Raw genomic sequence first — 26,228 nt, forward strand, 5'->3', positions numbered from 1 at the left:
GAAAGCCCAAAGCGCTACATGGGACTGCAAGGCCATTATTTTGGAAAAAGACCTTCCTTTTAATTCCTGCTTCCACAAACCCTTCATCACACATCTCTGGGTCCCTGGGTTACCCGCTCGGCCCGTGTTTGATGTGTACCCCAGAACCTCTTCAGCAACAGCTGTCGTGTTGAACTGATTCGGCCCGGGATTCTCCCAAACACGTGGACTTTCTGTTACTCTCGCATGCCTCTCCTCTTCATGTAGACATATATGCTGCTCCTTCAGCGTTTGCTTGAAACATACGAGATTGAGCACGTATGTGCCCTAACTACTATAAAGGAACTGGGGCCAAATCGACACATGATATAGGATCTTTGCCCTCGAGAAGTTTTACGGTCTGTTGGGCCCGAGAGAACAGACATGAGAACTAATAAATGCCAGTTCTGCATTTGTTTTGGAGGCAATTTTACAATGAGTTTTAATTAGTAAAGACATATATGCACGTTTTTAGTTTTGACTAAAATTGAAAGCTAGTGGTGGCCTTTCCTGGTGTCTTTCTGTTACTGACAGTCTATAGATCTTAACTTGAGCTCGGAGACTGAGGTTTTTTTCAGGTGAAAGTCCGTGAGATCCCATTTTTCTCTGCATCCGTGGAGTTATGGAACTTTAAGAAACAGTGATAGCTGTGACTTGTAGGGTCAGCTGGATGTTTTCCTGCCGATCTCTCCTATAAAGCGGAATTCGCTCTGACCGGAAGTGCAGTCAGGGAAGACCATGCCCCAGTCTGGATGCGCAATGAAACTTTGGGGCTGACATCTCCGGGCGCACCTGGCATTTCGCATCCTCAGCTGCTACTCCCGTCCTGAGACACCACGGCGAGACCCCCAGGCTTGTGACAGAGATCAGGGGAATCGTCACCTAAATGCACGCACGCAGTGGGATGTAGGCTTAGCTTTGGGGAGAGGTCCACGGTGGGAAGCGTATTTCAGGCGAGGCCATCCTTTAAATCAGCGGGTTTGGAGAAGCAGTCACCAAGCAGCGGCTGCTCTCAGTTCTCTCTTCTCCAGCCACGTCCATCTCTTCTCTTACCTGCTTATCTAACCCGCCAAACCTCCTTTTCCTTCTCCAGTGTTTCCTGTATCTGGAATAGCTCATCACACCTCAAGAGATTGAGGTCATTGCTGATGCCTTGATAATAAACCTTTCGTCTCAGTGGGTAATAGTCTTAGGAGGCAAGACCCATCTTCTCTGCAGTCCCAGAGCCCCTCCCCGCCGCAGTCCTCACCTTCTCTGTGCCTTAGGGAACAGGCTCTGGTCTCTATGCTTGTTCACCTGCCTCTATGCTTGAAGAGCTTAGACCACTAAACATGAGAAATGTCCTCTTCCTCTTTATCCAATTAATCTTTTGGTCCTTTAAGTCTTAGTCCGGCTATTGAGGTCTTCCTGGAAGAAGCCTTCCCTGACTTGCCCCTGGGCCGGGACAGGACTCGCAGTCTCCCAGCTGTCATACTGGGTCTTACTTGTTAGCCACTTGTGTCTCCTTATCTCTCTACGCTTCTCACAGGACCTGGCCTACAGTAAGTGTTCATCCAAATGTCAGTAGATGGGCTGGACTTGCTTGTTCTCATTTCTCGGTCTTTGCCAATTCCAGTTTCTTTCTTCGATTTTCAGGTCCCCCACTCCCCACCCCACCCCCCTTTTAAAACCAACTGATATCCATAGCTTTCTTCAAAACACCTCCATAGTCACAGCCTTCATCTACTTCCGTTCATAGTATTCATTCTGTATTCTTCTCATCCTCGTGGGAATGTATGCAATAAGTTTAACATTGTAACAAATCCAACGAAAGTCATATGTAAACATCATAATCACTTTTCTTAAGACAGTCACCTTGAGAAGTCGCATACCTATTATCGTAATTATGTCATAGTCACAGTCACTTCTAGAGCTGCTCTTTGGGGATGATTCTGTTTACATTCTTCCAAACATATTTTAATAGTGACAAATTTAATCTTTGCAGGTGATGTAAAAAATTCGTGTGTAGCCGGGTCACTATGAACTATATTTGGCGAGTAGAGAGAATGCCCAAGCTGGTAACCGTATCAGTCGGCAACTAAAATGTAATGTTATTATCGTCTCTGAACATATTTGCACAAGGGAAATTCCAAAAACAGTTAGACTATGTTATTTTTGAAAAGTTTCTAGCATCCCAAGGTGACTGCTTTCAATAATGGCACTTGGTTATCTTTTGTAAAGCGCTTATTAAAATCCGGCTTGGAGCTCCATGGGCCTATGATCATACTGCCTTGTACTTATTTCTTGCCGTTTTACATCCTGGGGCAGCATCTATTAAGCGACAGACACTAGGAGGGAACAAGGCCCTGGTCCTTGCCCACAAAGACCTTCTAATCTAGTTGAAACGACAAAACCACAAAGAGTCCTGTGTGAAAAATAGATATCGGTGGAAGATAAAGCAGCAGGACAGTGGAGGGACTGTGATGAGGGGCAGGAATTCGTTACAGTGTCGGCAAAGCCTCCCGGGGACTGAGGGACGAATGATTAGAAGTCCTCCGAGAGGAGGAGGGAGGGGGCCGACGAGAGCCATTCCAAGTCAAGGCAACAGAAGGTGCAGAGCCTGAAACAAGAAGACGTGTTCGGGGGGAATCGCAAGTCATTCAATACTGTTATTGTGTAAAGTTCACAGCGGGGCAGAGCGGACAGAGAGGGGCCCGGCGAAGTCAAGGCCTTGTGTTTACCGTCTTTAGAAGTCTGGGTTTTATCCCGCAGGAGCCGGGCAGAGGCCCTGTGTGTAGGAGTTTCCTCCCTAACAGGACCGTGAACCCCCACTTCCAATCAGTCACATAGGACTGCCCCTCCCCCACCTGTTTTCGTCTTCTCCCCAGAGTGCCTCAGATCCATCTCTTCCTTTCCTTTTTGACATCGACTTCATTAGCTCAGGCCTGTGTCACCCCGGGCCTGCCTGGACTCTTTCACAAACTCCCGAGTGGCCCTTGGACTCCAGTTCACCTTTTGTTCCTGACAGTTTTGCACAAGGTTATCAGAGCAACCTCCCTTTCCATCAGGTCTCACTCCTGTTCAAAAGAACCCTTCAGTGGTTCCCTGTGACCTAAGAGATAACTACGCCCTCCCTACCCACCCCTCCCTCCTTTTCCCCTTGCCATTCAAGGTCCTGCATGATCTGGTCCCAACCCCCTTACCCTCCTTGACAATCCCCTGGAATGCCATGCCCAAACAGACTTTTAGTTTGTTTATTTCAGCTCTTTTCTTACAAATAACAAACCCGCTTGTGCACATACACGATCACATCCCCCATTCTCCTGCCCTGGAAGTAACCACTATTCTGGTTATATTCTTAAACTATCCACTATGGAATGCATCCATAAATAATGTATGGTTTTGAAAAAAATATATAGACATAAATGACATACTTTGTATCTCCTTGTACAATTAGTTTTTTCACTATCATTTTATTTTTAAAATTTATTTCCATTGACATGCATGAATATAATCTTTCAATCGCTGTATTGTATTTTGTTTTCTAAATATACCATACATTATCCATCCACTCCTCTGTGGGTGGGCACTTAGGTTGTTTCCACTTTGGGGCTGTTACAATGTTACAATGGGTATCCTTAGCTGATCTACTTGTCCGTACAAATTTTGCTAACCTTCTGAGATCCTGCTCATTAGTTTCTCCATGAAAGTCTGCCCTGAAATCCTCAACCCACAGCAGCGAAGTCTCAGTCCTCAAAAGTAGCTTGTGCATCACACGTCTTTAATACCGTTCCATCGTGCCGAGCAAAGCAAGGCGCTTAAATATTTACTCAACGAATGCATGAACACGTGAGTGAGTGAATGAATGAATGAATGAATGGTGTGGCACAACCCACTCGACGGCTCTGTTCATTTTAAATGGGATTTGGCGCCTTGGCCCCCATTTCCTTCCCTGACAGCAGTGGTCCTCCACCGCATTCCTGCAGCTAGGCCGGGAGCGTGTGGGTGCGGGGGTGCGTGGGGGCGAGACCTTGCTCCCTGGACGGGGCAGGCTCTCCCTGCAAGTTCACGATCTCGGTGACCCTCGTGCCTGAAGTTCAGCGTCCTGACGCCCACCCACCGCCTTAGGCAGCGGCCGGGCCCAGCGAGGCGCTGCGGCGCGGGCGCTGCCGGAGCGCGTGGGGAGTCGCGGGAGCCGGCGCGGGGGCGGGGGTGCTGGAGGGGGGGGGGCGCCCCAGGCTCGTCGTAGATCCCTCCGCGCGCGGCTCGGGCCGGCGCTTCTTCCTGCGGGAAACCCCTGGGTGCCGAAGGCGGCGGGGCCCTGCCCGGCGACAGGGGGCGGGGCTTGCGGTGGGAGGAGGCGGCCGAGGCGGAAGGACACACGAGGCTGCTTCGCTGCACAGCCGAGAAAGTTACAGGCAAACTTCGGGCGGCGGCCGAGGCGGCGGCCCGGGACCGGCTGGCGCGCGGCGCGGGCAGCGGAGGCGATCGGCCCGAGCTCCGGGGCGCAGCGCGCGGCCGCGAGCCGCAGAAGCGGAGGAGGGAGAGGCGAGAGTGGGGGCTCCTCGGTCGGGACCCCCTCCCCATGTGGATCTGCCCGGGCGGCGGCGGCGGCCGAGGAGGCGACCGAGAGGATGCCCGCCCCGCGCCCGGCCCGGCTGTGGGCGCTGCTGGCGCTCTGGCTGTGCCGCGCGGGCCCTGCGCGTGGTGAGTGTGGGACGGGGTGCCGCGCGCGCGCCGCCGCCCCCCCACCGCGGCCGGCCGCCCGGGGCCACCTCGGGCCGCTGCGTGCGGGAAGGCCGGGCTCGGCCGTCGGCGCCGAGCGAGGCCACTTGGTTTCCCGAAGCTGGGGCATCGTGGGGGCCCCTCCCTGGGCGCGCCCCCTCCCCCGCGCTCCTCGCTCGGCCGGTGGCCCCGACACGCGCCTTCCCGGCCGGGGGCAGGCCGGGCAGCGAGGCTCCCAAACGCTTCTTCTCGAGCCCCGGAGCTCGGGGAGTTGGGCAGTGCTGCCCTTCGGGTTCCGCGTTTCCTGGGGGTGCGGGGGGAGCCGAGGGCGCGCTGCCGGCGACTCAGCATCGCGGGCCGCGCACCGCGGAGGGGCTGAGCCGAGGGGCGCCGGCTTCTGGCGCGGGCGATCGGGGGACAGGGCCTCGCGGCCCAACTCCTTGCGCCTTCGCAGCCAGACGCAGCTGTGCCAAGGGGGGAGCCGCGCCGCCCGGGAGGGTGGGGCTGGTTCGGGGGGCCCGGGCTCTGCGGCGCGCCCGGGTCTGCCACTCCGAGTCCCTGGTCGCGATGAATCCGACGTGCTGGGCTCGAGTCTCTGAAAGGCGGAGGCAGGAGCGGCAGGGAGACTGGCGTGGCCGCGCGCCGGGCCACATGATTTAAAACTCTCCACTGCTGCGCCTCTGTCCGAGGCGCGGAGCTCGGGCGCTGTTCCCGAGTCCGTGTCCAGCTCCAGGAATGCGGGGTGGCGATCACCAGCTCCTCCGACCTGGCAGCGGGAGCTGCTGCTCTTTTGGCAGGTTGGGGGTGGGGCACGGGCGGGCGAGGAACAGTGGAGACGTTAATTCAAAGTGCTTCCTTAGGACGCCGCTTTCTGGTTGGATATTTGCGGCCGTCTTTCCCAACACGGTTGGACCGGGGAAAGGAGATCCAATCATTTCTTACCCATCCCACCCACAATCTCGGATTCCAGATTTCTTTAGACTGTTGAGTGGAGGGAGCTCGGGCTCTGTAATCCTGGGTTCAAATCCAGCTCTACTCTGTAAACTCACCGATAAAATGGGAATGAAATTACTCAGCTAATCGGATTAGTTAAGAGGATATATACGGAACCCATGGCGGTCAAAAGGTGTTTAGAAAGCCCTTTCAGGGCAGGGCCGTGTTTTATTTTCCCCAAACTCTCTGCGGCCAGTGGGATGGTGGCTTGTGTGTGTTTGTTGAATAGAAAGGGACCCCTTCTTTTTCTAGCCTAATCTGAAGGACTATTTTACCTTGACCCCCCCAAAAAAAACTCCACCCCCTCAAAAAAAAAAAAAAACCTACTACAAGAGCTATGTTTCTTTGCAAAGAGAAGGTTAAGAAGATGATGAACTTCAGAAAAGTTTGCTCTTTGTCCATTGTTAACAGGCAGTCAGCATGCCAACCACAGATGTTTAAAGGAGAGCAAGGTTATTTATCACAATGCACCAACCAGATCCTTCTGGGAAAGCTCACATTCCATACACCTCTAGGTCCCTAAGAATTTCAGAAGTGGACCAGGGGCTGTGTGATCATGAACCAAAGCCTTCGTTTCAAGATGCGTGCAACAAAACACATACACCGGCGTTTTCGCTTTGCCTTTTTCTTCGCATGACACACTTTAGTATCAGTCTAGATGAGAATGGAGAGGAGTACAAACAATGGGCTAGTCTGAGGGTCATAGTCGTTGGTCTGCCATTAACTTGTTCAGTAAATAACTTAATCTTCGCGATTTGTGGTCTCCTCGCCTGTGGAATAGAACTAAAGAAATCATCTACTTGAGAGAGTTGGAGGGCTTAACGAATCTGATTGCAGAGATTTGCAAAATTTACATGTTAAAAGGTCAGAAGTAGAAGCCCTGACACACGGGGCTTCTCTCATTCCAGGGCCTCACTACGTAGTAGGAGGATGGCCTCTTATACTTCTGCACTGATGATGTATTGCTGTTGCTAGGTAGCTTTTAGGTGGACAGATTGAGTGTTAGTTAGCTCCAAGGACAAGATTTAGATATTTTAACTTTTAGGCAGGTGTTCTTCAGATGCTAAACTGCAATAGGAGACATTAAAAAACCTGTTTCTCGGTACAAATCTTAAATCTTTTCGGAGTCACGCAGTGAAGCCTTCTTGAATCTTCTTAATCTTCTACTATCATTGTGTTTTGCCAAAGTGCCAATTGTTACATACCCTTCCAAACTTTCCAGCGTTCCTGTCTGTATTTGGCTTGTGGCCAATTGTTAATTTAAACATCACTGAGTTCCTAAGGCGAAGAGCTGTCAGCCCATCCTTCTGTCCAAACAGCTACCCTAGACCACCCCTTGTTTTCTTTCGCTTTGCAATGTGAAATGACTCCCAGGTTTTGCTGTCTGCTTGATAATTTCTCAGCTTCATTCTTCTCTTGCTTTTAAAAAAATATCAGAGTAATTTGTTTTTTTCTAGATGGAGTTGAAATTTACCCCAAACTATTTTCCTTGATCTTTCTTCTTCTTCTTTCTATATTATTCTTCCTTTTGGGGGGGGGGGGCGGGAGAGGGAGGGTGTAGGAAGGAAAGCAATTATTTCTAGTCTCCTGTTTTTTGATGTTTCGAGTTTTGAACATATTTACCCACATCTCCGTGGCAGCTGCACCATTCCCACTCTGCTGCCTCTTTGGTGGAGGACTCCTTACGGCATGGAGGAGTAACTTCTGGTTCACTGAATTGCAGTTGCTGACTTCAGGACCTTTAGAAAATGCTTGAATTCAGTGGGATATGCTTGGATGCTTCAGGGCAGCCTTACAATACATTTTAAAAATATCATACCCACAGAAATTCTGTTTTGCCCACAAAATTTGCATTGATTTAGTTCCCACTCTCTGATGCCATTCCTAGTGGTCCTTCTCTTGACCCTGTCCACTGTGACAGAACAAAGCTCTGTGTCCTGGCCGCCTCGAAATCAGCTGGGGGCGGTTCTTGGACTCAACGGCCAAGGATTCTAATACAGTAGGTTTGAGAATCTGTACTCGTCAGGGTTGTCAGGTGATTCTGATACAGTCACCTGGTTGGAACCCCCTGATAGTTCATTACCCTGCCTTCAGGTGTGCATATGGGATCTTTCCTTCTTAATTTTAATAATTTCCGGAATGAACTTAACCTTAGTGAGCTTTTCCAGTGTTTAACCCTCTGTCAAACATAAAAGCTATAGAGGATAATGCTGTTTCTTCTTGTTCGTCTGGGCCCACTGTTTCCCCGCTGTCTCTTTAGAAGGGCTTTACATATTTGAGTTGTATTATTATAAATGCCTCAACCCGTCGTCTTCTCCGTGATCTCTTTTTCTTCAAGCTTCATAAATGCAATTTTGGATCTTCTATCTATTTGTCCTTAGTGGTTTTAGAGTAAAAAATTGCAGGCCGTGACTGGGATGAGAATATAATAAGAGATCTTAACTATCTAGATATTGTGTTTACTCTCCTCATTTAAGTGCTTCCTTTTTCGACATCTCTGTCTGATGTCACAACTTGAACCCTTCCGTTTTCCTCCCATCCTCTCCTGATTCTCCTTTCTTTCCTTTCTCTGCAAATGACTTGAAATCAAAAGGTTTTCTCTTCTCCTTTTCTCTCGCTATTGATTTGCCATATGTATAATGTTTTGGAAAGATCACTGGACCAGGCGTCAGAAGACCGGAATTTTCGTCCAGGGCTGGTGTTCATTAGTCGTGCGAGCCTGTGGGAGGGGAACTGTTTTGGTCCTCCGTTTGCTCAGGTGCTTTGTCCTTAGTCCCTGGGCCAATGGCGGAGTTGACACTAGAATCTCTCTCAGTCCGGGGCCATATCCCTCTCCACACGACTTCCATCCCTTGTACAGATGAGCTCATTTTCACAAACACACTGAAAATACCCTCAAGTGCTTGCTGTTAATGCCTGCTTCTCGAGGAAAAAAATTATGTCTTTTCATTTATGTGTTCATTCTAATGCTCCTACCCCTAATCTGGGACCTCCTGGCGCAGAGCCTTGGTGTTTAGTAGGCTATCGATGAATGTTTGTTCCCTTGAGCAATTACTTTTAGTTATATTCTTATTTTGCATTACTATGGTACTCCAAGACAGTTAAAAAAAAATTCGTAAGGGTCATTGCTTACTGTACATTTGGGGAAAAATCAGATTTTTCCCTTCCCTAGGTGTTTTATATAAAGTAGCTATTTTGAATTTTTCTCTTTCTGTGTGTGTGTGTGTGGGGGGGTGGTTTCTCTCTCTCTCTGATCACTTCTGCAATTCATAAAGGTCACTTTGACTTTGGAATTTAGCTTCAGAGGCCCTGGCACCCACTGGCACCCACCCCCTGCCCCTCACTAGAGTTACTTCTGCTGTTTCCTGTATTCCTATATTATTGGGCCAGCAATTTCTGTTATTTTATTCAGAGTTGCCATGCCTTATTGCGATTCGTTCATTTCTGGAACTGTTGGACTAGTATTATTATTATTTTTTTAAATTAAAGTTAACTTAGTTTATATTTGCTTAGATGATTTACTGAGACTTTTTTTTTTTTTATTGTGAGCTGGATATTGCAAACTTGTACTAAGAGGATATGTACATTTAGTAAAGTTTATTTATTTATTTATTTTTCCTTCACCAATAAAGTTCCGTGAAAACCACTACCACTGACAAGGACTCTGAAGGTGAGACTCGATCAATAAATTTTTGAGAGAACCGTGTAGGTGTGAGCTGTCTCTGCGACAAGGTGTGCTCTCTGAGGGCAGGGACTGTGTCGCACACATCCCTTCCCTGGCTGACAAACCTCGTCTGGCACATGGCTAACACGCAGAGTCAGCCGGGCAGCTCGTCGTGGTCACGGCACCTGTGACCCCTGCCCTGTCCTTGCCACCTTTGGGACGTTTTGGAGGAGAGGCCGCTGGTGAGTCAGGGGTGTGTCTCTATCCTCCTTTCTCCTTTGAAGAGAAAGGATCAGTCACAAGCTGACCCCACCTATGGACTTTTATGCTGCCTCTTTTTATTAATTACTGGGTAGCTGACATTTGCCTCTTTGTTGACTTACGAGTTGGCAGGAACTTTGAAATTCATCTAGTCATTCTGCCACCCCAGGCTGGATGCGATCCCCACAGCGGCATCCTGGTCCAGAGGCGCGCGTACTCGTCCAGTCAGGCCCCTGCCGCGGAGGCGGACCGGGCCGCCGTGGACCGCTCGCATGCGTAAAAGGAGCTGCCTGTGTTCTGCCTCCCTGTCTTCCCGTGACGTGCCCCCACCGGCATCCTCTCAGGAGTTTGCCCCATCAAGTCATGAGCCCCGTGTGGGTGACACCAGGACCCATAAGGGGTACCCTTTACTGAACTGACACCTGTCCCCCCCCCCCATAAAAAGACCCGGTGGGGCCCACGAAGATGATCCCATCGGGAGCATTCTGGGGGTTCCGCTTCAGTGGAATCGTGTCGGAGAACTTGTGTGTATTTAAGACATAGCCGGGTGATTTTCACATCAGGCAAGTTTCGGAATCACTGCCGAGGGGATCTGGGGGAGCCGAGGTTTTTTTGTCTGTTTAGCTTTTGTTTGCTTGTTTGTTTGTTCTTGGATGGTCCTGGAGATGTGGGTTGCTGTGACGGGGTCCTGCGGTCGCTTCTCCCCCTGGCAGGTGCCTGCTGCTTGCTGAATGCCTAGCTCATGAGGGAGCAGGAAGCCGCCTCCGTAAGGCTGGTGACATTGCTCGTTTGGTCTTTAAAAAAATAACCTGCAAACCTTCTGAAGTCTTAGGACTGCTGTGTGTGCCACGTTCGGGGAAGCCTCCTTATGCCTCCGTCGGCGCAGTACGCGAGATGCCGGAGTACACAGGCGGGCCACCGTCTCTGAGGGCAGAGTCCCTTAAGGACTCTGTCCTCGGCGCTTGGGCACTCATGACGCTGCCTGGAGGGCGTCTGCTCTGTCAGCCCACGGGACACGCGTCTCAAGCCAGGGGTTTCCTTCCACGTGTCAGCGCGAAAAGGTGGAAAGGTCGCTCATTTCAGGTGGTCCTGCTTTGGGGGTGTCCAGGCTGACATGGCAAATGGAATGAAAAGGGGAGTGAAGGCGGAAGCAAGGACCCTCGGAGCGGAGCAGACGTTTAGTGGCCGGCTTGCCACACATCCGTTCTTTCTGTCCTCTGCTTCGTGAGGGAATAGCAGCCGTGTGGCACGAAATACATCGTGACCCTAAAAAGAAGTGGGGACGCTAAAAGCCACAGGTTGGAGTGAAAAAGGCGAAGCGATTATTTTATCAGCTCATTTCTATGTGCAAACACATGTTTCTCTATAGTACTGTGGTAGGCGCCCAAGCTATTGGCTCTTACGATGTATTATCTTTGTAGCTCTGCTCTTAGTGGTGTGTTAGGGAGGACTGTGGTGTGTTTTCCTCCTTAATTTGTGTGTTTTCCTTAGCGTCGTGTGGTAGGGAGCACAGGGTATTCCATTCTTCCAGATGTGTGGGAATCACCGACCAAGCAGAAGAGAGGGTCCTGCCCCCCAGGAGGCGGACGTCATCGTGGAGACAAGACGGATGGCCACGCGATTAGGAGTATCAAGTGCAGTCATTTCGTTACTTTATCTAGACTCCCTAACAGCAGTTTCCGCAGCCAGGGTGACGGAAAGCTGTGGTGTGTGGGGGCGTAAACTCTCGGTCCACTGGGGACCGCGACCCCCACCTCACCCCTGCTGGGCTCGTCCCCTGTTCTCCTCTCTCTCTGCTGTAATTGAGAAGTATCAAAACTCGCCTTGGGGGAAAGACAAAGACCCCTTTGTCCGGCGAGGATGTAAATATAAATTTGGCACATGTCGCGGTGTCTATTATGTCTGTTAGTGGGTTTGTGGCGAGAGAGAGGGCCGGGCTGTGTTCTCAGCCCTGGATGCCAAGCCTGATCTAGGACGAGTTAAGGTGGAAGTATCTTCGTGAGGAGATCTAGTTCTCAGTGGCAGGAGCCGAAGGGACTTCTTGTCACAGCCAGGCAGTGACTGAGGTGTGGTATGGGCACACCCAGAGTCCCTGTCTTAGGTGGCATTGATTAATCATGCTAACATCTCCCTCACCCTCTCGTACTTGTCTTGGCAAGACCCTGCTCTACCAGCTCCTCATAGTTTGGGCTTTTCTAGATACACTTGCGCAAACTCTTGATGGTGGTGGCCAGGGGGTTGCTTTTCTGTCCCTTGGCACTGTTGTGAACTGCAGCCATTCACCCGGGTCCAGCTCCCATAACCGTGGTCTTCCTTCGGGCCAGACAGCGAGGGGCCTGGGTCTCCCTTCCCGTGGGACCGCAGCACCTCCCCAGAGGCCCGCCTGGGGCAGGCTCTGGTCTTCAACTCAGTTCCTTTTGCAGGATACTGGCAGCTAGGCCCCGGCCTGGCTCTCTGAATACATCAGCCAAACACTGCGCCGAGACAGACTCATTGTCTCACAAGGCAGGTCGGTTCTGTGGGTGCTGCAGAACCTGTTTCTGAGGTGAGAGTAGCTCTCCCACCCTCACATGTGTTTATTCACATGAAGAAAGCATGCGTGTGTTTCGTGAGGTAAGGAAAACATGGCGGTAATATTTTGATTGGAGTCAGATATTGTCTCCTTAATAACATGTTGTCTGTTAAACAAATAGCATCCCTTTAAAGTACAATTTTGCTTGCCGAATAAAGTGTACAGAAGCCGTGGTTGCGTTCTGAAGTACACTACCTCGTTCGGAGGCAGGTGCATTTTGAAATTGTTGGTTGCTTCTTTTTCATCTCTTTTTACTCTCACGCTTCTTTTGGGAGGAGATTCCGGAAAGCTTTTACGCCTCAAAGATGAAATAGCCTACTTTAACTAGTACCTGACAGGGAGAGGTTGCTATGTGGGCGTACTTACCCAACATTTAAATGAGAATAATTGAATACTGTTTACTCACTAATGGAGTCTGGGAGGGTTTGAACGCGAATGTGAGAACACTAGGTTGTACTGTGTTAACCTCTCAAAAGGTAAATGTGGTAAGGTGCAGAGAAACTTCTGCTTCATTCTCTGCTTTCACGTGGCTTTTGTCTAGAAAGTGTCAAGACTCCTTGAAGTTTGAGGACATGTATATTTTGATTATTAAATTTTATTGTTTTTCTTTGCTATGAGCATGCCTTTATTTATTTGCTGGATCTTTTTAAAATGGAAACATTGAAGACATTTATTTTCTAACAACATTTAAAGCACTTTCTATCTTTATGAAGATTATTAGAGAAAAAACATATCCTGTGAATCATTAGTCTTTGGCATTATGTTACTGTTTAAAGTAAGTGACCATATATTTAGGCTCCTGTGACACATGCTATCTAACGGAAAACAAACATTGTAACATTTTAAGGTAGGTTTACATAGCAACAGAATTATTCCTTATGTTTACATATAATTAACTCATATTTATACTTTGTTAATTTTCTCTGGAACCTTTACAAGATTTTGGGGGTGGTTATTTGCAAAGCAATTACATTTAAAAGTAGTTAAAGATGTTTGAAAAATCAAGAGAAGTTTAAGAAAAATACACCCAATCATACAACCGTTAATGTTTTGGTGTACATATTTTGGTGTTTTTTCCTACCCTAGTTTTAAAAAGTTGTCAGTTCATAATACATGTACAGTTTTCTGTTCTGCTTTTCTTTGATAGTTATAAATATTTTTCTTATTTTCCAACATTTTTTCATGAATTGAATTGTAATGTTTAAATAAATAATCTGATTAATGGGTTTACTATGTTTTGATTGGTCTCCTTTGGTTTGGTATATAAATGACTCTGTCTTTGTACAGAAAGAAATTTTCCTCCGTAGTTTTTCCAGAAGAGAAATTACTATGTCAGAGAAAGAGATTTTTAAAAAGTGGGAAACAGGACTAAAAAAACAAACAAACAAACAAATGGGAAAACAAAGGAGAAAATTAAGATCTCTGATCATCTCATCACCTCTATCCAAAACCATGGTTAATATTTTGGTGCATTTCAGACAGTTTTTTTTTTTTCTGATTTCATTGTAATTGAGATTTTTAATGTGTGTGTAGTTTTATTATCTGCTTCTGCACCACTTAAAATATTCTGAACCTTTTCCCACATATGTAAAATAATCTTTAAGAAAGTAGTTTTAAAGGATGCATACTGTTCTTAAGAATTTTTTTAAATTGAAATTTTAGTTTCCAAATTTTTATAATTATACCTAATGCTATGATAAATGTTCTTGTATATAACTCTTGGTAAGAATACGTATTTCCTTAACATAAACTCCCAGAAGTCAAAATTATTGCATCAAAGAGTCGTGGACCTTCTTGTGGCTTTTGATACCCGCTGCAAAATTCCCTTCCATTTAGTTTGTTCAAGTTAAATACTTCCATCAGCAGAATATGAGGCTGTCAGTGTTCCCCACCATTATCAACACTAGTTTTTATTTTTAAAAGAATTTACCAATTTGGTAAGTGGTAAATGCTACTTCATCTTAATTTGCCTCCCTGGTTACAGTGATGGTGAATGTTTTTTCATATGGTCAGTGACCATTCGTATTGCCTGTTTATTTATTTTGGTAAATTGTTCTGTTTGCCCATCAAGGTATTTTTTGGTTACTGATGTGAAAAAGCTCTTTAAATGTTAAGTGTATTAGTTTTTTGGCTATCTTAAATATGGCATAACATATGGACAGGGAATACTACATAACATCAAGTTGCTATCAATATTGATATACCAGTTACTTATTTGATAGGTTAAATTTTTTTTTATCCTTCACTTTCTAATGTCAGTCTTCTGTGTATTCGTTAACTGGTATTTTCTGTAGCTACTTAAACATTCTAATCTGATTGTATCATAAATGAACAGGCTGTCAGTTGTACGTGCCCAGGAAATGTACATTTACTTTAATACTTTATAAACAGATACTGGAGGAAAACAGTGTGTTCTGGAGTCCAATATGTGCTTTTGGGTGGATGTAGAGTAATCTGCTTCTGTCCTGTCTTCCTAGATAGTCGAGATTTTGGAAGTAGGTGACAGCCCGGCAAGGCAGGACCAATACTCTGCGAATCTGACATTTTGTCCTAGGTGATAATTGTTCAGTGCTCTAGCCAGTCAGCTGGTCAGACAGCAAGTAACTGAGATTCCCTCCCCTCTGCCCTCACCAAATTTATTAGCACTGAAGAATCGGCCTTTTGTCTGGACACCCCACGGACTACACCTGTTCCTTCCACCTCCCTTCCGGCCTCCCCCTGCTCCGTGCCGGGCTGTGCGCACAGCGGGCAGGATCTCTGTGTCGCTGGGAAGAATGTTGCAGTAAAGAATGGACCGCTTCCCCGCCCCGAGCGTGGATGTTCCGAAGGCCCCCCGCCCCTTTCAGCATTCCCAGCTCCGGCTGACCTGCCCTGTGCAGAAGCCCTGCAGGCCTCAAGCGTTCGATGCAGAGCAATTTCAGGCAGTATGAATGCTTTCTTAAGCATTGCTGGAATTCACTGGGCTGGTTGTTTGCCAGCTATCACCCATATTTAGCATGAGGAGACCTGGGGCACAAGGACACTTCTGACCAACCAAAGAAGGAAACCTCTCTGAAGGACCGAGATGTTTTGGTAAGGTGTAGCCCAGGGAATGCCAGCTAGAGCGAGGTTCCAGTTTGTCATCCACTGGCCTTTGTTTCTGTGCCCCGTCCACAAGATTACTTTGTGGATGGGAAGAGAGATTTGATAGCGAAGCTCTTTCCTACCCCTACGTCTAATGCTGTTTCTGGGAGGAAATTAGAACATTCTTAGCCTGGACTATGCAGCGACTCGCTTGCTCAGCAGGGGAAGCTGCTGATTAAAAACAGGTGGATGGGTGTTCGTTCTCATCGTTCTCCTCGAGGGTGTATTCACTTCTGCTTTGTCATGGTCCGAATCCATTTCGGCCACGTCCTTTTCTCTGTCTTCCTGTTGGAGCCATCAGCCTTCCCTCTGTGGCTTAACGTTTCTCTGCCTCAGTTTTTCCTTTTCAAAGATGAAGATAGGACTTGGATGGACCCGTCCATACGATGAACGGAAAACTCATTTTTCTGAAGTAAAACCACCACAGTGTTTACACAGCGATGCAGAGTTTACAGGCTGTTCTTACCCAACTGCTTCCTTGCATTGTCCCAGAACCTCGGTGGAAACCGAGCCTCAGAGGGGTTTGTTGGCTTGCGTGCCGTTGTTTGGCCCAAGATAATAAGTTACAGAGCTGGGACTTCAACTTGTGGTTTGACTTTTTAAACCTCAGCTTTTCTTTAACATTTGTTGAATGCTCACTGTGTCTGTCCTTCTGCTAGGGGTTTTACATATATTTCCTCATTTAATTCACACGGCTATCCTTTGGGGCAGACAGTATTTACCCATTTTACAGATAAGAAAGTTGGAGCTTAGATCCATAGTTTTGGGTGGCTGTGGGGGCGCGTCTCGTGGTTAGTGAGAGACGGAGCCCGGAGTCAAACTTCTGCCTGGCTCTGGGGTGCTTTGTGTGTGCTCACACAGCTGTACCTCACAACGAGCCTCAGAGTCGGGAGTAGGTAAGTGGGGGAAACCGAGGTCCGTAACATGCTCAGGATAATGCACTTAGTACGGCAGAGTTGAGATTTAGAGCTAGGTCTATCTGTCTCTCTAACCCTTACTCATTCTGGTATTCGGAAGCTGCATGTTTTCATAATATGCATAAAAGTTAATTCACAAGGCCGTCAGTGCTTCGGATGTCGGGGTCAGCCGTTAGGAATCATTCGTATCTTCTGAGCACATTAGAAATGGGTGAGCCCCAGTTGGCCGATGGTCCTCGCCTTCTCTCGGTTGATTTCTTTCACCAGGACCAGCAGTGTAAAGTCGGCCGGGCTGGGAGGGAGGGGCGTGCCCAGTAAGGGGGGTACTGAAGCCCACTCGGGCCACAGCTTTAGGCCCTTCACGGGGCTGCCGTCAAGAGCAGTGGCCTGACTCCTGAGGGCTCTGCTTGGGGACCGTCCTGGCCATGCTTCTGAAGACTTCTCTTTGAGAGGGAGTTGTCAGCTGCTGGGAGAGAGTGTGGGGAGACTTACAAGTCTAAAGGTACCAGCCCGGTGTCCCTGGGCAAGTTTCTTAAGTACCGTAGGCCTTGATTTCATTATTTATAAAATGAGCACACCAGCGGCTCGTGATTGTCACAAGCGTGTGAAGTAGGTGTTAAGCTCACAGCCCAGTGCCCGGCACCCACTAAGAGTGCAGCAAAGCGTCTTGGCCGGTGGTGGTGTTTGATGTCGCCGTGTGGACGGGCCTTTTGTTGCTTTTACTTTTCTTGAGTCAACAGTGGGCGAGTGGCCCGGACCCTTGGTGAGAAGGCGTCACCTTAGCGGCGTGTAGATTGTTCGCTGGTTTCCGGTGACCCTGTCAGTGTTTGGGGCTATGTTAGTTGAGTCCGTTCCCTTAATGGGGTGTGCTTCCACTTTAAGGAAATTTGGTCAGTTATGTGAAATTGCATTGATCGATGTTAAATCATTCCCCTGTTACTGACTAACCAGACATTTGTGGCTGGATGTCATGTTTAGGACAGGCACTGATTCTTCGGAGGTGCGGCTGGGAAGACAGTGTCGGGTTCAACGCTTTGTTCCCCAGTTTCCTGCGATACGACGAGCATCCTCGCGTGCCTTCCAGTCACCACGTGGAGCACTGGCCTAAAGCCAACATATCTGATGTTTTAATTAGCCCGATAGCACTGCATGGACTATCTCCATTAACCATTTTGAAATAATGAAAATATCCCGGGGTCTGTTATGACTTAAGGGGCACCTGGAGATGTTGGGATCTGTGGTCCGTCCTTGTTTTACAGATGAGGAAACCAAAGTGCTAAGTCAAGCGGCCGGCCAGACGGCCCAGAGCTGGGTCAAGGTCGGGGCCGGACTCCTGGCTCTTGTTTTCTGGTCCAGCCATCGTTCCCGTGCACTGACCACTCAAACGGCCGAGCAATGCGTTGACCCTCTGATTCCGGGGTGTGAGATGGGGCCCGTGAGGGCGTGCGGTGGGTCAGGGAGGGGAGAAGCGGGGCCGTGTTGAGCCTGTCGGTGACAGCAGAGAGACTGTTTGCCTGTGAGCCCCTGCCCGTCCCTCTGGACTTTTTGTAGCGGGTAATTTAAGATGACCCAGCAGGGCTGGTTCCATTCGTGATTCAGAATTGGATTAGCCAGGACTGGTGGAGTTACTTTCTCAGAAAAGAGTTTCGCATTTTAACATTTGTTTCCCATGACAGTTTACTTATTCTCAAGTTTTGGCAGCCTGGAGCAATTGGTTGTCAGGTTTTCTGTTTTGTTTTGTTTTGTTTTCAAGACAAAACTCCAAATTTTATTTTGCCGATTTAGTAAACTGTCTTCTACCTACCACTCCCTTCTCCTCCCTCTATAATTATTTCTAAGACTTTGTTTTTCAGTTGTGGGTGTACTACGAAAGGGTTTTCTTTTATGCTCAGAGATATTTATAATTATGTGTAAGCACACTCTTTACAGAAAATGTAAGTGGCGCATATGTTAACTCGAATATCCTTGAAACACTTAAAATATTTTCCAATAATTTAAATCCTTCCCATAAAAGCCGCTGACGGCACTTACAGTAAAAGGGAGCCCGTCGGTGACAGCAGAGAGGCTGGGAGGAGGCGTACGCCGAGGACGGCAGCCTCCGAACGCAACGAATGTGGACACATGCGAACGTCCCTTTGGAGGACCTGGGAGTGTTTGCAAGACGCTTCGCCACGGCATGTCTCCTGGTCCGTAGAGTGGACAAGACAGACGAAAGTCTCTGTCCCCACGGGGCTTATGAGAAGTACCAGTGGCTTCCAGGTACTGAGGGTTTATTGTGTGACGGATGCTTGCGGGGCACAAGCACCCATTTCCTTTAGTCCTCACGGTAGTAGGTATTATGATTCCTGCTACTGAAAGGTTGAGGGGCGGTCAGCCAGGTCACCCAGCTGGTCAGCGGCATGGAGCAGCATTGGGGACCCCCGTCACCTGACTCCAGAGCTCACATATGTGCCTCTTATAAACAACATCACTGTCTTGGGTGGAACCCTGGAGTCCCACGGATCATGTCGCTTTGGAGTTGATGATATTTTGTGTACCGAACTGACTTAGGTTTTACCCTTCTCAACGTCTTTCCTCCGCATGAGCATTGGCGCAATATGGAAACGATTCCATGTAGAGGAGCTGCGGTCCTTTCCAAATCTTTTTAGAAGTGGAGAGAATGGGTTTATGTGTGTCGAAACCCAAGGAAAAAGGAGTTCAGCGTTTCTTTCCCTGGTAACTTCTTGATCCTGAAAGAAATTCTTCAGTGAAGAACAGGAACAAATGTGTAACTTTTTTCTTCCCAATGAAAAACATGTTGAAAGGTCGAAAAGGACCCTCCGGGGTCCTGTGGGTGCCAGCTGGTTGGCCGCGCGTGGCTGCTGCTCGTCCCCGCCTCGCGTTCTTCTCGTGGCCCCTGAGAGCGACGGGGGAGACCATGGCAACGGCCAGGGTGCCTCGGCACGGGAATGACGGACGCAGCCCGTTACCAAACACGCCCGGCACTAACCTACCTTGGCCCGGGGACTTCGGAACAGACCGAGTGCAGCTTTTCCGCGCACATTGTGACAGAGAAAAAGCACGAGGATAACCTCAGCATTTCTTCTCGTCTGTGGACTTCGTCCTTATTCTCCCCTTCCTTACTGAAAACCGATGGTCGTCTGTGCTCATAGAGGAGAGAAGTACCTTTGACACCCACAGATAAACCCAGATAATCGCTTCTGTTCGAAAGTACGGTCCTACACGCGCGTGCTCGGGCACACGGGGCCTTCCGGACGTTCCGGGCTTTCTCCTAAGCTCAGTTGCGTTAGCCGCCCATGGAATGGTGAAGACCACAATGCCCAGGGGTGCTGAGGATAGTGAAAGAGAGACATGACCGTGAAGGTTGACCGTTTGTTTTTAATTATCTCTTGGAGCGACTTTTCGATACCCTTGCCCACAGCGTTTAGCAGAACCGGGGAGTTTTGGAACCAGCTAGCCCTGGCTCTGAGTCTCAGCTAAGACTATTGGGCAAGCTCTCAGCCTCTCCAAGTCTCAGTTCCCTTATTTATGTAACAGGAGTAGCAGCAGTACCTCGCTTGCAGGATTATTTGTAAATATTGGAAACAGTGTATTTAACTACGGGGTTGTGTACACAAAATTGGCACTCAAGTGTGGGGGGAGGGGACGAGGTTTGAACTTCAGCCTCCCGGTAATTCCCCGTTTGGAAGATGGAGGCTGGGAAGACTCGTCCCTGGACCTCCTCGTTTCACTTTCTTTTAATGATTCCCTTTAGACCTCTTCGCTCCCTTGCCAAGGCGAGGTTGCGGATCGCCCGAAACACACACGGAAGCACTATATGGTCTAGCGTTTTCGACTTTGTGGACCAACGGTGTGAATTAGAGCCCCGTTGTCTGCTTCTGGTTTGCAGCATCTTGCACCTCTCACCACAGAAGCAGTTTCTTCATAGAACACACAAAACAAATTACTTTGCGTTTTAAATCAAAGCTGGAGAACTCTTGTCGAAAAGGAGGATGGGCTTGGCTTACGTGTTTCCATCCTTCACCCCCGAGGCCTCGGGGAAGTCAGGTTTGACATGTTAGAAGCGGTTGGTTTTCAGCACTGGGGCAGCTTATCTAATCAGGCAGGCGAGGTGGCCTGTGTCGGATTTCTGTGCGGGAGAAGGCTGGGGGAGGTCGACGAGATGATCACTCTCCCTTGCGCTTCCCCTAGGGGAGCAATGGGGAAATTTTTTTTAACAAATTGCTGAAGTCGGTTCCATCAGCCCAACACACGTTTGGGCTGGTTGCGTAATATAGGTGTAATCGACCTAATTTGAATCACGTAATAGTTTATCATTTCTGGGCTAGATGGTGAGGATGTTTTGTTTCGCAGAATCTTGGATTGGTAATTTTACATAAAATAATGCTCTACCTTAAATACCGCTTTCCGGGTTATGATCGCTTCTCTAAAGATGGTTTTATTGGGGCCACAGATGAACCCTGCTGAGGAGGGGGGCAGGCGACGTGAGTTGGCAGGTGAGAACGATGTCTCTGCGGGGTTACGGTAATTCCTCTGGGTCACGTGGTGAGTGTGCGGCAAAGCCGGAGTCGGGACCCGGGTTCTGGGGTCGGGGGCAGCGCCCGTTTCGTGCACCACGGTGCTCTCTCCGTAACGGCCCTAAATGCGAATTCTGTTCCCCGTGACGTGACAGGATGCGCTTCCTTCGTGTGCGATGAGCTGTGAGCGTGCCGCACCAAAGCAGACGTGGAGGATCCTTCTTCCCCCCGGTGGGCCGGTCAGCTTTCCTTAACACGGTTCTGCGCCTGCAGTAACCCGTAGTTCCTGCCGCCTGGGCAGGCTGTCGCTCCAGACCGTCATCGTCGGGAGCATGCGGCTGGCCCGGCCTCACCCATCACGACTTTCCCTACTTTCTGCCGGTGGGTCCATGATGTCCTGCTCATCTCCATGGATTTTATGTGCTCTGATGTCTTTTTTTCTTAGTCATTTTCCTCAGTTCTTCCTCGAGTGGCCTAAAGGGACTTTGCTGTCCCTTAAATTTCCCCAAGGTCTCTCTCTCTCTCTCTCTCCAGAGCACACAGCCTGGGCTCTTCCTTGATGTAATTTTTATTTCAGATCTCTTAGCATTTCTCGCCTCAATTATTAGAACCTTTGGTGTGAACGGAATATAAATCATGTGCACAGATAGGCACGTCGCTACTGCACTGTCACCTGGGTCAGTGCCCTCCAGCTTTTTTTCTTTCCTTTTAATCAAAATGAGGAAATAGAAAATGTTTTGTTTTGGTACTTTTACACACACACCCACAAGGAAGTGCGTAGCCAGCCTCTGTGGGAACGGTAACCGATACAGCTCAGGGGCAGAAATGCACGATGGCTACAGTTTTAACTCTCCCCAGAGTTCATGGGGAGAGAAAGAAAAACGGTCAAGCGCCTTAGCGCTTGCGAGGCGATGACCTGTAGGAGTCTCTGCCTCGTGTGCATCTCTTACCGTATGAAGCCACGCCCACCTTTCCCCAGAGTGCATTTCGCGAGCCGTGCAGCTCAGTCCCGAGGGGCATCTCAGCAGACGTGCCCTCGGGTGTGCAGCGAAGGCCAGCGTTGCACGCGGCGCGGCCAGCGAGCCGAAGAGTCGATACCTCAGTATCAGCAGAAGGCCGGGTGGACCGTGTTGAGCCCCGCCAGTCGTCCAGCGGGACATCTGGCCGTGGCCCGTGGCCCGTGGCCCGTGGCGGACGCGGGCACCCGTCTCCCTCCGAGGCGCCGGGCGGTGGGTCGTCTGTCGGGAGAGCCGGGATCCCCCACAGTGGCGTTGCTCCCGCAGCACGTAGATTGTCCAAATGCTCACAGGCTGTTCGTAGCAAATCGGGAATGGATTCTATGTTTTTATTCATGACAGGTCGGAATTGATAGACTGGGTACATTCACTGCAGTGAAGGAATGTCGATGTTTTGGTAAAGTTTTAAATTTCAAATTCGATGATTTGGATATTTAAATTAAACAAACCTCCATGCCGTGTGTGGGGCGAGGTGGGGCTGGAGGAGGGAGGGGGAGGAGGAATAGACCTTGGACCTATCTTAAAATAATTGCTTTATAATAGTTCCTATTCTCAGTTGGCAGAGAATAGCTCCCCAGAACGTTGCTCAGGCCTGGTGAAAAGATTTCGGGAAGTTGTAACTGGTTTAATAACCATCTGTGGAGTGACAGAGATCGACACACCCAATTACACAAGACCTGACTCTGAGAACTGGCGACGTGCAATCACCCCATCAGCGTCTGGTCACCATTATCGGCAGCGATAATGGCTCCGCTCTTTCTCTTGGGTCACATGAAAAGACACTGTGCCCATGGCAGAGGCTAAGGAGACCCGAGGAAAAACACAGCCCCGCCGGACCCCTGGCTCCCAGGCTTCCCTGGAAAGCCTTTGGTGAGGCTTTGGAGCAATTCACTTTATTGTTTGTCATTAATTCTCCTTCTTAAATACCATGTCTTTCCAGCTCAAATTTTCGTCAGCTCCAACCAGAAAGGGCCAACGTGCTATGGACCATTTTTCTAAAGTAGTTCTGTCCTTTGAGAGCCTTCACGTCTGTGGCTTCCTGCTTCGTTATGGTGCAAAAGCATTCAGTGTCTTTTCTAGTTTCTTACAACTGCTGTCAAACCACTTGTGAGCACTTTCTGACAGGAATCATTTTGGTCATCGTGAGTGGGAGGGAAGGAATCGGAATACATTTATATGTTCAGAAGATAATATCTAATAGTTTGCAAAGCACTTTCATGTTTATTATTATTTTTTTTTACAAGGCCATGTGTTCAGTGTGGAGACTGAGGCAGAGACCCTGTGAGACCTAATCCAAGGTCACATTGTAGGTACCAGGGCTGGCTGGTCAAACCAGAGCCAGGCTTTCTGTCTGCTCCTTGGTGTGTAACTGGATCATTATTTTATTGCCGTTGTGTTCTCTCTAAATCTTGTTGTTTCTAACAAGAGTCTGATGTCACTGCACGGGCTTCTGACGAAGGCGCCTTTTGGAAAACTGAGGTTTTACAGTCATTAGCAAAGCTTTCCCATGACTTTCTGAAAGAGTAGACTCCGTCTGCCGATATAAATGTGTTCTTTGATTCGGCCACACTTTCTAAACTTCAGTTTTGGAGTTTCAACATTTGGTGACCTTCTTCCCGAAGCATCGCATACGTGCACAAAACGAGGCTTAATCGTTCTCGTTGGTTCGGCAAGTGGTCAGGTGCGCGTGAGTGGGCGGAGCAGCGCCGTGGAGCGTCCCCGCCGAGGTTGCTGTGCAGACCGGCTGTGCCGCCCAGCTCACCCTTTGAGAACCGGGCACCCCGAACCTGCGGTTCAGAGTCCCGGCGTGGGGGCCGCGTGAGCCTGGGGAACGTGCCGAGATAAGAGACCATTTAGCAGACAGAGTCTGCGTTTCTTCCAAGAGTCAGGCCTCACGCTGAGTGTCCGTTGCTTCTGTCTAGTTTAGGCTCCTGCGGGCGAGCTGAGGAGAAGCGATTCTTGGGAACTTCCTTGGAGGTTATAGCTGCCTCTTACCGGTCTCGATAGAACTGGATGAGCAGCAAGTCTAGGATGAGCGAACTTCCAGAAGTCCCTTTGGGTCCACACGTAGCTCCCTGGGATTGCTATAGGGTTCCAGGTCATTGTGGTTGGAACAGCAGTTTTTCCAAGTTGAGTGCGCCTCAAGTTCTGGAGGGCTTGTTAGTTGCAGTGCAGCCCCGTGCTTCCCATCCGGTACTCATTTAATCTGTGCAACAGCCCTGGTGTGTCCGTCCTGACCTAAAAGATGGGCTTCGAGAGGGTTGGCGACTCGCCCCAGGTTGTGCTGCCCGTGGACCTAGGTCCGTGTGCCTGCAAAGCCACACGCCTCACTATCCTGCTTTATCTAGTCCAGGTTGTGATCACTAGTGGGCCGTGTAGCTAATTTGGTAGGCCTCAAACAGTACTTTTTTGGAGGAAAGAATGGAACAGATAGAAAATATTCCATAGTAAGCAGAAGCATTGTTTCTTGACACTTATGCGTATGTGTGTGAATACTGAGTTCTACCTTAAAATATGTTTCTTGCTATAGGTCACAGTGAAAAAACATTTTCAAGCTACTGCCTCGTTGGCTGTGGGACCAAACGTAGGTCACTGATCATTTTCTTGAAACATATTAGAAGAAAATTTAGGCCTTAGAAAAGTACGTGTTATTCCAGAGCACGCAAGACGAGCTGTCCGGCTTTGGCCGCCGGTCCTCTGCCTCATCCCCTGCACCATGCGCTTCCTTAGAAGTGGACCGTCTTGCCCGAGAATTGAGCCTTTTCTTTCCACGTGGTGGGAAATATGCCACGGAAGCCGTAGGGATGAAAGCCGAGAAGGGAAGTGGACTCCCGGCCTGCTCTGGGAGGTGGAAATTCTGCGGTGGGACCCCTGAGGTCCGCAGGTAGAGAGGTAACGTTTCTCCCGTTTGTTCCGGTGAGCCTGCCGGGAAGGGGACAGCGTTAGCTACCAGGCTGTAAGCACGTTTCGTGCATTAACTCATTGAATTAGAAATGTTTTGGGAGAGCTGGCTGTGGCCAGGACGCGGGCTCAGCTGTTTTCAGCGTGGCGGGCAGCCTCCCAGCGCAAGCGGACCCTTCTGTGTGCCGTCCGGTCCTCAACTGTGTTCCCGCCGAGTTCCGGGCGCGCTTCCTCATGGCCTGGCGCACCTGGGCCTGGTCTCGGCTTCCGTCACCTGTGCCAGACCGTCCGCCTTCATTAGGTGGGGATCGGCTTCTCTCACTCTCCGTTTCGTCAGTACTTTGCTGAGTCACAGGAGCAGGCGATGGCACAGGTGGGTGCCCCGTGCGGAATGCTGGCCCAGCGCAGTGCACGTGGGCGCTCGCAGCCTGCCCAGGGGTACCCGGGGACCCTGGCACATCACTCGAGGACGCTTACAGACCCTTGCAGCAGGTGCTCCTCAGCATCACTGTGAAAGCTGAGGGATGCAAAATCAGGGCCTCTTCGGGGATGGAGGCGGGGTCGAGAATGGGGAGGGGGGAGGAGCTAACACGGTCCAGGCAGAAGAATGACACATCGACGCAAGTGAGCATGGGATGAAAACCATAACTCGTGAGTCATGAAATTGGAGTGAGAAGGAGCCTAAAAGGCCTGCAGAGTGAAGCGACCGGCCTTCGGTTGGACGGCTTGATGCTGGAGAGTCAGGGCAGGACCCCGGCCGCGTTCGGTGGTCCCTTTCCTCAGACATGTTCGCTGGAGTTGCCTTCCAAAGCCCCTGATTACAGAAGAGAGTGACTGTCGCTGACCCTGGAGTGAATGAAATAGAGGCATCAGGAGTATGTGCCAGGTTTATCCAGTTTCTTTGTCTGTCCCCCCAAATGCTGTGTACCCCTAGAGCTGTGTGTGTCCTCGTTTGTGAAATGCAGGTCTAAAGCCGGAACTTCCAAACTTAAAAACGTATGCCCCAAGAAATATATATATATTTGGGCATGGACCCTTTCCTTCAAGTAAGTAAATAAATATGTATAAATTATATACATGTACAGCTGTTACCATACATGCATATGTTACCTCTCATAAAGTGTGATTATATGGGGTTTTTTAAGGCTGTAACTATGTAGATGTCCTGAAAGTTTTTCCGGTACCCCAGTGGGGGTGGTTTTGTGACCCTCTGGCCCTGGGATGCCCACGTCTCGTTTTGCAGACCACTGGTCCAGAATGAACACTGGAGAGTTTAATGTCAAAGCCCTTAGTTCTTTCACCAGCTCGATTGTTGTTTACTCCCCGCATTTCTCATGTCCCTCCGCAGCACAGTTCCTAATTGACATTTTGAATTAAAAAGCTGCCTTTCCGGAGCAGAGGACACAAGGACGGAGGAGGTTCGCGCGTTAGGTCGCTTCTCTCCTCGAAGAAGATGCCATTTCTGACCTAAGGAGCGTGAACGCATTTCCCTTTCGCGGGCGGTGTTGGTGCAGAACCCTCAGGGGGTGTCATCGGGCCGTC

The 26,228-nt window shown here is 49.3% G+C and overlaps 1 protein-coding gene across 4 annotated transcripts in view; it reads left to right on the forward strand.

The window, feature by feature from the left end:
* Window positions 1-26,228, forward strand: part of NOTCH2 (notch receptor 2) — a 155,479-nt gene that overhangs the window by 23,240 nt on the left and 106,011 nt on the right. For 2 of the 4 annotated variants that reach the window (XM_036235009.1, XM_036235010.1), the window contains exon 1: window positions 4,416-4,704. The exons of the other annotated variants lie outside the window; for them this stretch is intronic. In XM_036235009.1, the coding sequence (XP_036090902.1) occupies window positions 4,632-4,704 (73 nt within the window). In that variant the 5' untranslated portion in view covers window positions 4,416-4,631. Of the gene's footprint in view, window positions 1-4,415; window positions 4,705-26,228 lie in introns of those variants that run through there. 4 annotated transcript variants of the gene reach the window in all.

The sequence above is a fragment of the Rousettus aegyptiacus genome, unplaced genomic scaffold (genome assembly GCF_014176215.1).
Source record: "Rousettus aegyptiacus isolate mRouAeg1 unplaced genomic scaffold, mRouAeg1.p scaffold_m13_p_17, whole genome shotgun sequence".
Lineage (NCBI taxonomy): Eukaryota > Metazoa > Chordata > Mammalia > Chiroptera > Pteropodidae > Rousettus > Rousettus aegyptiacus.